At 40.2% G+C, this 13,906-nt stretch overlaps 1 protein-coding gene across 4 annotated transcripts; it reads right to left on the bottom strand.

The window, feature by feature from the left end:
* Positions 1-3,202: 3,202 nt before the first annotated feature.
* Positions 3,203-13,730, bottom strand: LOC117489765 (phosphatidylinositol 5-phosphate 4-kinase type-2 gamma-like). 4 transcript variants are annotated; one of them, XM_034139290.1, is made up of 10 exons: positions 13,581-13,730; positions 13,400-13,497; positions 12,200-12,296; positions 10,865-11,014; positions 9,078-9,224; positions 8,741-8,779; positions 5,031-5,144; positions 4,698-4,953; positions 3,921-4,024; positions 3,203-3,788 (listed from the first exon to the last, which is right to left on the bottom strand). In XM_034139290.1, exons 1-10 carry the CDS (start codon positions 13,728-13,730, stop codon positions 3,708-3,710), a joined length of 1,236 nt encoding a protein of 411 aa, XP_033995181.1. In that variant the 3' UTR covers positions 3,203-3,707. The 4 variants fall into 4 exon arrangements, with proteins under 4 accessions (XP_033995181.1, XP_033995182.1, XP_033995183.1 ...); XM_034139291.1 differs by having other exon boundaries at positions 13,366-13,497; positions 13,581-13,720; XM_034139292.1 differs by having other exon boundaries at positions 13,366-13,497; positions 13,577-13,657.
* Between the last annotated feature and the right edge of the window lie 176 nt (positions 13,731-13,906).

The raw sequence follows: 13,906 nt of genomic DNA, 5'->3' as shown, positions 1-13,906 counted from the left end.
AAGCATTTGATGGTGAGATATTCTGGGTCAAACCAGTTCATGATAAAGGCCTCTGCAGGCTTTGACCTACTTCTTTCTAGGTCATTGCGATGAACTCATTTTAGACCATGATGGATAGTTTCAGTTTTGTGGATTCACAGGTAAAAACACATAAAAAAACTAAGGTGACATAACATGGGAATGCTTACACTGTAGAATGATGAAATACATATAATAGTATATGTTGATTGTCAGGAACTATATTAAAATATCCAAAAAGTATTTGGTTGGGATACATCATGAAGAATCCCAAAAATACAATGTCAGTTGCTTATGGTTTATTGAACTGAAAGTACCAAACGGAAAGAAAGGAAACGCAAAAATCTGAGAACTTAACCGCCTTTTACTGACACACACAGCAACATGTGATTCGATGGCTGTGTATTATTGTGCCAAGAGGCAGATTATAACGAGAGAAAGGCAAAGGGGCCAAGAACAGAGCCCTGAGGTCCTCCAGAATTCACATCAGAAAATATTAATGCAGTGTTAAAGGATTCAGATAGGAAAGATTTTCACCATGTGAGAGGACCGAGATGATAAATGTGTTATTGAATTGGTCAAGGAGTATGATCAATGAATGAATAGTGTGGACAAATGCAGTGAAAATCCAGTAATAGCAGCACCCGTGTGAAATGTGAATCCATACTAAGCAGTTTCGGAGGAGGGACAGGATCTAAAAGCACTGAAAATATAAATGTATTACACAATATATGGGCTGTAAATTGCTGAGACAATGTTCTCTCGAGTAGAAGCTGACTTCAGCTTAGACAATAATTCAAAGTGTCAAATGTGTTCGGACAGAAAGTTACTTGGACTTAACGTGTGAATATTGTACTGCATATATTACAGACATAGTTGGAGACAAGGTTTCTGTAAAATAAAACTAAGACGTCATGAGCCATAAAGGGCAAAACTGCTGACTGTTTGCTGGTTTAGGGTGAGTTTGACTACAGTCAAATATTAATCTAGAACTTAGTTTATTATCACTGCTTAAGACTTGAGCCTTTTGGTGCCATGTTTGTCCACTCACTTATTAAAAGTGAAAACCTTCAGATAATCTCAGAAGGAGACTGTGTGAGAGAATGTGTGCCAGGAGGACTGGGACAGGGCAGAGGGACTAAATAAGGACAAAAATGAATGCTTTGCCTCCGAGAATACATTTCAGAGGAATACATGTACTGCCATGATTCACAATGAGCTTTAACTTGCCTTCTCTTTTACAAATACGAAGTTTGTGATTCCTTTTATCCTTTACTCATGTGGGTACATTTTCTTGTTAAATTGTTCATTGCATTCAAAGGCAAATAAGAAATACAGCGTAAGGCTGGATCTAAGCAACACGATTTGGCATAAGCCCTTTGATCAATTTACAGCTTAATAATTTGTGTGCTACAGTGCCTTTCAGATGATGCAAGGCTGTGTGTATCTTCCACTGAAGCATTGCACTGCTATGTCACACAATAAATACTTAACACAGAGAGGAGAGGAGCGTTGCCCTCAGCACTACTGGAGCTGTGCAAGTAACTATTTTCAGTTTCAGGCTTTCAAAACATAGGCATTCAACCTCTTTTATTTAAATCTTCAGCAGATTATTTTAACCAATTTATTCACCAAAAATGGCAGTGGTGCATTTTTTTTTACTGATGTGATAAATAGATGATAAAACCCTTATGAACTTGCCATATGACATGTTTGTTTACTTTTTGTGAACATAGCACATATTCATCAAATCATAATTTAGAATACATCAATGATAAACAACATTTCCAATGGATTGGCTTTGCGAGACTGCTAAATATCATACAATGGTAATTCTTTGGTAAATGGTAAAGGTCTCATGTCATGGCCATTTCTACTGATCATATTTCCATTGTTGAGGTCTACTAGAATAGATTTAAATTGTGCAATTTTCCAAAATCACATTGGTTTCTCATACAGCATCTCTGTATAGTATGTGTATTCACCAGGTATTCACTCTCTGTCCTAAACGGCTTGTTGGAGCTCCTGCCCCCCCCTCCCTGTGAGCCCAGTGTGCTCTGATTGGTCAGGACGTTGCGAGGCTCGTTTCTGCGAGCTGCTGCGAGGAGTGGACAGGTTTCCGGGTCGGCGATACAGCGAGAACAAGCGAAACTCATCCTGAGCACACACAAACACTCACAGCCGAAGTAAAAACAATAAGTGTGGCTTGATATTGAGTAAAGCTGGCTACACACCAACCCGATTTTGGGAGTCAGAGGCCGTCAGAGGCAGTCGGGCATTCGCGGCGCCCTACTCAGGTTGGTGTGTCCCGCACCGTCGTCTCTTTACGGCACCTTTTCACACCTCCCGCGGCCGATTCAACATGTTGAATTGGGCGCGGGAGGTCAGAGAAAGTCGGCCCAAGCAATCACTCTGATTGGCTGTTCACACTACCGCTGCCTGCTGGTAAGGACAGTTATTGCCACTCGTCGACTGTAGTATTTGCGGTGTGTTCGTAGGCGGGCGGCGTAGCGGGCGACGTAGCCGACGCAGGCGACGTAGCTGACGTAAAAGTCGGGACGCCTTCGGTACGCGTTCTTTGGTCTCAGGTGGGTGTGTAGCGGCCTTAAGAAAAAGGTTTATAACGCTGTGAGAATGGGTCTACGGAGAGCATTTCTCCGCGATCCCAACTCGTCTATTACCAGCGTTCAGGGAGCTCTATGCAAGTCAATGGGGACTCCCTGTTAGTTAGCCAAGGGATCCTGGTGTGTGAGGTGCTCCGCGGATTGGTCCATTTGGGCCAATCCGGTCATTTGTTGTTGATTTGGGTGTTCACACGTCACAGAACCCAGGAAGAAAACAATGGAAAAGGAGAAATCTCCAACGAGGCGTTTTGGGGCAGCATAGACAGGTCTTTTCTGTGTTAGAGTTTTACTCGCTACAGCGTGTACTTTGAGGGTTTTTGACTCTGCAGACCGTTTACATGCATAAAAACCTTCATAACACACAAGGGGACGGGTAATAACCAGAAAAGCATGACATGGGCCCTTTAAAAAAGCTGTCAGTATTAGGAAATGTTCAACAGCTGGCAGTTATTTAAATCATTGTTTTAGTGCTATTCATTTGAATTTTTGCATATGGCAACATTTTAGTAAGATAACATTGTTTATTACAAGCTTCAATCACACATTGGTGCTGACAATGAGATGAATAATGCATTGTTCCCAATTCAGACTATGTATATTTGCCCAAATTATTCTTGTGTTGCAATGTGTTGTCACTAGTAGAAGAAATAGGCAGACATAAATTAATAATCAAGAACAAAATGTACATACTTTTCCCGAGCAGCAGCAAAAGAGAATTGCCACAATTATTGTGTTGAGAAAATATGTTTTATCATCATCTCAGCTTTTCTTCTGTGATGGGGGCTGGAGTATTGCCAAAAAATGAAAACAAAAGAAAACCCATTAAAAAAGACCAGATGCCAAGAAGACTTTTACTCCTGAATGCAAAGCCTGATCTTCATTCAAACATAAATGCACAGTCCATATTTCAGTTCAGGGTGATATTAAGGGTAAAAGATATGTAGATAATTTAAAAATTAACAATACAAGTTCAGTGTGTCTTCATTTGATTCTAGATTGCATAAGTATTGCATAATGAGACTCCTGTTGTATAACATGAGGACGGGAGTCTACTGAATCATTGAACTAAGCAAAGATCTTAGTGATAAACTCCCGGAAACGTTTAGCGTACTGCTCTGGATGAACTGTGGAGATTTCTGCTCCTGCCTGCATAAATAAAAACACACACAGACACAGTCTATTAAAGATAACTGAATAAACATGAAAGCAAACCTTAACACTTCACAGCATAGACATGTAAAGACAGAATATGCCAACCAATCCGTTTAAACCTCTCACCCCGTGTTTGACAGCCTTGGCAGCGTGGGCAGCCTTCTTCTTGGTGTCGTACTGTGTCAGCATGTCAATCAGGCCCATGAAATACACCTCCCTCTGCGGTGCACCTACATGGGAGGGATTCACAGCCTTCAGCCAGTTATATGCACACATGCCCTTATCTACTGCATCCCAGCATGAAATGAGGTTCAAGTGTATTACAACGAGGGGTGACACAATATCAGACTGTCACTAGATTTTTATGACAACAATCAGGCTCCACAATCAAAGCTTTAACATACGACATATACGCACTACTGTCTTTATGTAAATTCAGCTACCTTATGTTATTATTTTTTAGTTTTTTTATTCATAGGTTACTTTCCTTTTTACTTTATTCTTATAATCCTTATGTGAACTCTTATTATGTTGCTGCTATGCAAACGTTTTTTCCCTACGGGGATGAATGAAGGTCTATTTTATCTTATCTTATCTTCTCTTATCTTATAAATAATTGCAATATCTTTAGAAAGATATATATAAAGAACAAGTCATTTATACGATATGTAGGGAGGTGCAAAGAGAGTTTGTAACTATTTAAGGCACAAGCATTTATTTACTTCATCATTTACATGACTTAATATTTATGATATTGTCATAAGTATTACAAACAAAATATGTTTTCATTTTTTAAATATAACAGTTACCATAAATACCAGATTTGTGACTTCTCTAATAACAGCACAGAGCTCCTGTGACCTACTTAAACTCAGCAGAGATATCTCAGTTGTCCCGACTCACCCACAGCGCTCTGAATAGCGTACACGTCCACGTAAGGGTCGAACTCGCCGGGGCCCATCGGTTTGAAGGAGTTCATGTAGCCCCCGATACCCTCAGGTGAGGTGGAGCATGGAGTGTGAGCCAGGCCGTTTTCCTCCTCTTCTTCCTCATAGGACGATTCCGTGTCCTCCTCGTCCTCCTCGTCCCTCTCGGCCCGCTCAACATCATGGATGCCCAGCAGCAGGCTGTAGTCCATGATCTTCATACGCACCAGAAACTGCAGTGAGAGGACATGTACATGTGAACAAGTTACGTATGAGAAAACAATGGTCGCTTCTCCAACAGTTTTCTTACCTCGATATCTCTGTTCAGTTTCACCATGATCTTTTCCCTCTCCTCGGCGCTCACATACACTTTTTGCATCTTATTCCTGAAGTCTACATCTTTATAAGTGGGAAGCTCCTTCACCTGGAAATAAAGAGCTATGGTCATCAAACGTTAAATGTACATTTTAGCGTAGAGATCACAATATCCTTTAGCAGTTTTCTCATGCAATTTCCAACAACATAAATGTCAAATAATCATACCCCTCATTTTGTTTTAATGAACACAGTTGGAAAGATCAAAGGTTTCCACAGCCCTGGAGTTATTTAGACTCCATCCATTTACCAAGCTATTTTGTAGTCTTAGTTATTGAGGTCAAGCCAAACAGAGGGGTTCTTATGTTATTTAAAGTCTAGGCGGGAGGCGTGTGGCACAGTGGATGGAGCCTTGGTGTTGGGATCAGGTGGTCACAGGTTCAAACCCCACTGCAGTCAGCATGTCGTTGTTCCCTGGGCAAGACACTTCACCCCAAATTGCTCCTGTGGGGATTGTCCACAGTATTGAGTATGCAAGTCGCTTTGGATAAAAGCGTCTAACAAGTAACATGTAATGTAATGCAATGTCTATTTGCTAAGTGAATTTCTGTGCAAATATATCTGAAAATCTATTATTAAACTCATATGTGTCAAAAACAATAACAATTATATAAAATATTGGGAATGTGATTTCACACTCTGCCCTCAGTCGCACATTTCATACAGTATTCCTCTGGTTTGTTGTTGTTAGAGATACAGCATTTCAAACTGGGGGGAAATTAACATACTGTACGCCCACACCTGCAAATAGGCCCGTGGCTCAGCTGCAGCCAATTCATCTCATTACGTTGTAGTCGTTCAGCGTGCAACAAAGAGTTATAGATTTAATTGACCTTTTATCAATTTAATTACAGTTCTCTAAGATCTCACTATAATTATTTCACCTACCAGGCTCCTGACATTTCTTATTATTGTTTCCAAATTAGCACTCTGCTGGTTTGGGGGACTGCTAAAGGGGCATTGCGCAATTTAACATGAACGTCTGGTTAATCTTCAGGAGAAAAACCAACGAGCCTGAAAAAACGGTTGAGTTGACAATATCTGAAGGGAAATGGAGGATTCAGCCTTTTTTTTATGTGAGTGCAAAATCAATGAAGTACTCTTTTTTTAAAGAATGTAAGACCAGAAAATCTTTTTAGTGGTCTAAGTCAGGGGTGTCAAACTCAAAGCCCGCGGGCCAAATCCGGCCCGGGACCTCATTTTATGTGGCCCGCAAAAGCTTGCAAAGAATATAATATACGATACAATTGGTGTAATTGTTGAATATTTGCTTTGAATTATTTGCCCTAGACTTCTGCTTTCAGACGTAGTTTTTTATGAAGTTATTACCAAAATTGATAATAATCCAATGCAGAGCCATTCATTTTATATAATACATTATTTAATATATATTATATATTTATATATGTATATTTATATAGTCTTAAAGTTTCAACCGGCCCTTTGAGTGCAACCATAATGCTGATGTGGCCCGCGATGAAATTGAGTCTGACACCCCTGGTCTAATGCCCCTTTCACACCAACGCAACTCCGGTTCAAGCTCCGTGCTAGAGCTTTTCTGGTTCAGAACCGGTTCTTCGGTTTAGCGCCGGCTCTTTTCACACCGCTCAGAGCCCGACTGGTGCTGCCGCTGCTGCGTCATGACGTCACAGTTTACGTCGCTGAGTTTCTCCCCAACGCCGGAGCTCACCTCACAACAACAACGGGCCGGGGACTGCGTTGCTTTTAATCATACGAAGCCAGATTAAATTAAATAACGACTTCTCCAACCTTATACTTTTCTCCAGAGTGCCGTGGTTCATTGTTTATTAATGTGTTTCAGCGGCATTTACCGACCGCTGCAGTGCTGGCCGGCTGCTCTTCAACGGGAGTGTATTCTCCCGTTAGCTCCGGGTTAGCTCACACGGCTCTAAAGTATTCACTGTCTGACTGTCACACAAGCAGCTGATACATATCCCCAGTTCCCCTTAAGTGAATGTGTGTCAGTCTGAATTGACGCTGTTTGGTGTCAGTCTGAATTGACGCTGTTTGGCATCACAACGCTGTTATGAAAGTTTCTCTGGTATAACATGGGTGATGTTAGCATAGCAACCGAAGCTAAACTGACTACTTGCTAAGCAGTTTTCTACAGGCACTTTTTACCGACGTATTTTTCATTATGATTCTACTTGTGATAGTCGGACATGACAACCTGTGCAGCCCATGTATTGATTCCATCCGATAGCTGCTATAATAACAAACAAAACGTCTGCCTGCTCTCCACAATGATCAATAACAGCGAACGGATGGTCAAAGTAAGGTACAAATAAACAGAATCACACGTTAGTGTTGCCTGACTTTATAAAGTGTGTTTTTTTTAACAAGTGTGTGGTTGCGTTCTAGTCACTTTGCTCAGCACTACTGCTTGTTACAACTTTTATTTGCCGTACTCGCCTTAAGTGTTAGCTCAGGTTAATCTCGCCCTCCTCCGACGTAAGCGTGACGTATGCGGTTCTTGCTTCTAGACGGACAACTTTTTGGTGCTCGAAACGAACCGGATTCCGGAGCTATGACGCTGCTCCGCTGCGGTGTGAACAGGAAAACCCGGTGCTTTTCAAGCACCAGCACCGAACCGGCCCTGAAACACCGTTGGTGTGAAAGGGGTATGAGTAATACTCAACCTATCTTTCAAAATGTTTTTCTTTAACAAGACAATCCATAAACAGTAGCTGTGCCAAATGTATCATTTTATCTACGATTGCAGGATTTAATCCATTGTGTTTTCATTAGTCTGTGTTCAATTATATTAAAGAGAACAGGTTGATGTGAGTAATACATTACTTTTTCTCTCTGTGGCATTGATATCAACAGACAGTTTTCAAACAAGACAACACTCATGCTAATTATTTAAATCAAACCTGACTGCATTCCTTCAGCAGACTGCCAATAATAAACATCGTTGTAGGCATTAGGCAATGAGTGGGATGCCAACCCTCGCTTGTTAACAAAACGACCGAAAGAGCAGCCACTTGTTAATACTCTGCTCCTTCTCCTTCCCCGGGTTCGAGAGAGCGTGGTTGTTTAGTTAACATTTTATTTATGGTCTGACTCATTGATCCTTTATCTGACTGAAGTTTCTGCAAGTTCAAATCCATTGCCCCAAACGTGGGTGAAATATCAGCAGCCTAACTGTGCTCTGTATTGATACATACTGTACTCACCATGGTGCCAGTAACATAAGGATTTTAGATAAAGTGCTTCAGGAAAGTGTTTTAAAAACTGTAATTAAGTAAGCATTTTCCACGTCAGGTTACCTTGTCAGTTGTAGAGGGTTTTGGTTACACACATAAGTTTGGTATTATGCTTTGAAAATGAAGTGGTGTTCATTTGTGAAGATTATCTTGCTGAAAAAAATGTGTCATTATCATATACTTGTGTTTGCCGGAGAGTGTTATTTTGAAATAATCGAAACAAACCTATGGCTTTCTGTTTAGGCAACCAGTGCTATGCTGACCTCTGTGTTGACCTACAAATATACATCATCCCTGCAGCACTTTTTCTCTGAGCCTAAGCTATGATACATAGCTTGGGGGGTTTTATACTGGTTATAAGAATGCGGAGTTTACTAGAGCTTATTATTCGACCTTTTACTTTTCTCGATCTCACCTTCTCTTTAAAACTTGCTTCACGAGACACCAGGGACCCCTGAGGAAAGAAAAGACGCCCATATTCACTAAAAGTTAACTATTGAGCCAAAATACTACAGAAACTATACAGTATTCACACATAACTTCCTAAACTGTCATTCTGGCTTAGTTTGCATCAATCACAGGACCATTGTCAGTCAGTGTTTTACGTAAAATTCAGCAGTCAGGTGGCAAAATGAGCTGAGTTGAAAATGACTACAGATGCTTCAACAGCCCACAATGCCAGTGTCAAAAGAAAGTCCATACTGATAGTAGTTTCTGAATCCTCATCAGTTTAAGCCTCCTGCAGGATTTACCTTGAGGTCGTACTTCCTGTGTACGTGCAGTCTGTGGCTGAACATGTTCCTCATTACTAGCAGGTAGGTGTCCTCGCTCTCCACGGTGATTCTGTACATGGCCAGGAACTGAGGGAGCAGCGTACTGCCGTGGCACGTGACGATATGCTACAAGGGAACAGCAGTGAAAAGACAATGAATCTTGGGGAAATTAAGGATGCATCAACACAGTGCGATAAGTAAATAAAAATGTAAGACAATAAAGAAATGTTTGGAGGATGTGTGCCACTGTTTTGTTTATATTGTGCAAGCATACAATTGATGCAATGCAAAGTCCTGCCAATGGTTTCAGATAATTACATTGTACACAGGTGCAAGTCATGCAAAAGAAACAAAAAAATCACCAAGAAAAGCAGAGAAGAAGAATACGGATAGCAACAATAGACTGTAAATAAGGTGTTGTCAGAGTCACTGTAATGTCACACATAATTAGGACTTTGTCGACTATTGTATTGAAGCCTTGATTTTGTTATTTTGGCCATTGCCATCTTGTTTATTTTTGGAACCAGCAGTGACACAGGACGCTGGAGCAATGTACAATGAAACATTGAACAACAATTTTTGATTACACTGCGAAAGGTTTAAAGTTTTAAGACAAAAAAACAGACAGCTCGGTGGTAGAGACCTGTCAATCACAAGGTAGTCATGCCCTAAAGCACATACTGTTTTTTCCAGTTTTTTACAAAATAGACATCACGTTGTATTAAAAAAGCCTTGAAACTAGCAAGTGAGAACATGAACTTGTCAGGAATATGTTTGCTGAGTTAACACATGAAGTGAGAAGCAGGTTCTTTTTCTTATAGACTTCTGTAAAACTGGACTTCTTTTTACAAACAAGGGTCTTTTGGAATAAAACTAATGGAACCATTAATTAAAGGTGGGGTAGGTAATTTTGGAGAAACCAGCTCGAGTGCGCTAGAATTTGAAAATACACAGCCGGAAAAAATCTGCCACTTCCTTACAGAGCCCCTCCTCCAACACACACGAACGCGCACATGACCAATGAGGGCACGAGATAAGTTTGTGCACAGATGGAAAGCTGACAGGCAGGTAGGCCATCCAGTTATTTTAGCCGGGCCGGCTCAAATGATTGGTCGTGCTTTTTACAGTACTACTTCCACAGATGACATTTTTTTATGGATTTTTTGTCAAAGCACTTAAGATATTCATTGCTATCGGGATGTTAAGAGCATTCCATGGAATATAACAAAAAGTGTATCTCGAGCCGGTTTCTCAAACTTACTTACCCTACCTTTAACTACAACCCAGTGCATAAGCAGAACTCAAATGTTGAGGGTTCTTTAAGCCAAAATGTAATGTCAAATATAATTTCCTGTTAAATGTGTTGTTTATCTTTTCTATCTCTCTCATTATGAAGGCCAGTAGAAGCAGACACAGTCATGAAAGCATGTGTTTGCTTATATCTTTATCAACTCAAATTGAAATGAGAGCGCTGGTCATTTATCATTACTGCTAGTCAAAAAACTCTCCGTTTGAAATTCAAATGCTCGTCCTATTGCTTTGATGTTGTAAAGACCTTTACCATGGCAACCAGGGTTATCACAGAAAGAGCACATTTGCTCCTGGTATTCAAAGGAGTGGAAACATATGTGACTAATGAAATGTTTCCTCAGATTATACTGACTAGTCACAAACTAGAATGTAGATCTATAGGATGATGTGTTTCTCACTGTGAAAGGAAACCTCCTACCATAGGTAAGCTCCCGCCCCCCCTGAGTTAGTCCTACCTGGTGATACTCAGAGAGGATGTTGTGAATTTCCTCCACCTCCTCACTGGAGATTTCTTTTATTATCAATGTGTGGTCGTATGATGTCAGCAGCAGCTCCACGCGTTGCCCCTCCTCGTCTTTTAGTGGAGGACTGCGGGCCAGAGACACCTGTTGGTGAGAGAGAGGATGGCAACATGAGAGATGAAACGAACAATGCATCTGCGAAGTAAAACCTTTACTGCCATTACACCTGTTTTACAACCGTTTTACACTGAAACACTATTTATAAAGCAAATGTACATTTTAAGATACAAGGCATACTCATGTTATTGTTATCATACTATAACTTTGAAAGCATTTTGCGTTTATGCACACTTTGTAACAAGACATTTGCTGCATCACATGTGAAGAAAAAACACTTCTATGAAGACCACATCTAGAGTGCATTCATTAAACATTATTGATGAGACTCAAAAGGAACTATAAGCCTCATAGTATGCATTTAAAATAACCTATGCTGCATCATTGATTATGATGCAAGACGCTAATCACTTATAATTCTGCATAGATTATTTAATGAAATGAAATGCATGCAAATGCGTCTCACTTTATTTACCACCAGCTATTAAAACTTCCTGATGAAACATTATTATAGATGCACCAATACGTCTCTGTACTGTACATATACAATGATCACTTCTGATACTGTACTAAAGCAGACTATGAGTTGAGTACTGAGGTGTGCATAGGTCGGTATAAATAGTCATAACATTATAAGCCCCATCAGTCAACCTCTAGTTTAGAACGAGTCATTAGCATCCATAAGACACTTTAATTTATAATCAATTATAAGACACATCTATAATATTTTATTGCTGTTGATATACTGCATCAGAGACTTTTAAGGGTGTTAGAGTAGTCATGAATTATTATGCATGCATTACTATTCACTAAGACTGCCCTCATGATACATTATAGATATGGTCTTTGTAGAAAGTGTTACCTAAGCATTCATCAGCACATTTATTAAAGCGCACATACAGTATGCCTCACATAGCAATTGTGGGCTAAGCAAATGTGCGCTGAGCAGACGACGACTCTGTCTGCCACCTGGCACATGCAAATATCACACAAAGGAATGCAAATTTAGAAGGGAGCAGCTCAATTGATGCAGCGAATTGTCTGTTTTTTAAGAAAACACACACTGAAAAACCTTTATGCTCAGTGTTCATGAAATACTGTGTCTCTATTTTCCATATAGTTAGATCTTGTTAGGGAAGGTATCGTTTTTTCTGTCCATGGTTTTTTGTTCGCACAATCCAGTGCTGATTTGCATTGAATTTGAAGCTTTACCTGATAATCTTGGTCCTCTATACCGAAGCGCTCTCGCAGGTTTCTGAACACCTGCGGGCAGTAGTCTTTAAATTTGAACTGTCCTGGAAGATTCTCTCTGAAAGAAAAACATAAAAGGATTCAATGCAGCTTTATATACTTTGCTGCTGCAGCATTCTTCACTCAGCATATCATTAGCAACTGTTGTTGACTGGGAGCTTCACAACAGATGCCAATGTTTCCATAAAATACATATTTTTTGAATACATTTTTCAAATGTGTTATTTCTGTTCCCAAAAGTAACAGGATTACATTTCAGTTTATGCTTGACTGACATTCTCTTACAAAATGAATTTGATCCAAACAAAGACGGTAACCAATTCAAATTGTGTTAATTATTTAACACAAATAGTGTATCTTTGTAGTATATAATACCACTAAAAGCTACAATATGCTGCTTTTTCGATTGTCCAAATTGACAACTCCATCATGGGTTACTATCAAACTATTTGACTTAATTCTCTTCATGCCCTGCTGTTTCACTTAAGTGTTTTCTACATCAAGCACCATGAAACACACTTGAACTAATCTCACCAAGGTAACAGTACTTTTTAGCTTGAGAAAAGATATTGTGTTGTTCTCCCCACTTCTGTTTATAAGTCTTTACACAACCTGGATTCCTGGATGGATTAAGGGATTATTGAAAGCCTCAAGTTTTCTACACTCTATTAGTATGGAAACTGAACCTAGAGGCAGTGTATAGCACAGCTTTCATAAATAGTTCCCATTTAAAAAAAGGCTTTTTGTGGTTATACTTTCTCTTATTATTGCTCATCCTCTGTCAGTGCAACATTATCTGAGGGGTTTAATTAAACAATGTTTTGTGTTAAATATGTAAATAAAAGAAAAATGCATTCCCAAAGCTGGTGTACACTTTCATTATTTTACATTACATTGACATACATTGTTTGGCACCATCCCCCAGCCAAGCAACATTATCATATTGTTTGGGCAGTTATTGTAAGTAATAATGGTTGTAACAGTGTTTAAGGTATTGTTACTGCAGTAAAAGCATTGTTGTTCTCAAAAGGGAGGACTGTGATTTCCTTTAAGCACAGGCCAGCATATAAATCAGGGGCCACAAATAAATCTGTGCAAATCAGAGGAAGCAGGATGAAGGTTCCTACAATGAGACGGACAGATTTGGGTGGAGCACAGTACTTGTTGAAGAGGTGGTTGCTGACTTTGATCTTGGTGCTGGCTTTGAAGTCGTCTGGGAGCAGCATGACAGGTACAGGCACATGGCTCAGGTCGTTAATCTGCGCATGATCAATGGATGAAGAGTAAATCAACACATATTCACACATATGTTTACAATTATTAAAAAAAAACACGTACCTACCGAGTGATTGATGCCCCACATCAGCACGCTCAGCACGGGGTCACTGGCTCGGAAAACCTTCACTTTCTGCTGCACGAAATGCTTCTTCTTGGTCTTCCTTTTGGGCGCCAGGCTGCTCAGAGGGCTGGAGGTGGCTCCGGGGGAAGACATGGCACCTGTATCTCAGTCTGAGAGCAGGGTGAGCTGTATCTGTAGTGGCGTCCTGTCTATGTAAAGTAGCCTAAAGTCCGCCTTGTAGTCTGTCTCTGCAGCAGCAACCTGCTGACTGAACACCTCCTGCTCCACAGGCTTTGCTCCATTCAGGGCCACTATGAAACTAAACACCG

This window comes from Trematomus bernacchii, unplaced genomic scaffold (assembly GCF_902827165.1).
Source record: "Trematomus bernacchii unplaced genomic scaffold, fTreBer1.1, whole genome shotgun sequence".
In the NCBI taxonomy this organism is placed as follows: Eukaryota; Metazoa; Chordata; class Actinopteri; order Perciformes; family Nototheniidae; genus Trematomus; species Trematomus bernacchii.
This window is presented reverse-complemented; position numbering and strand designations above follow the sequence as displayed.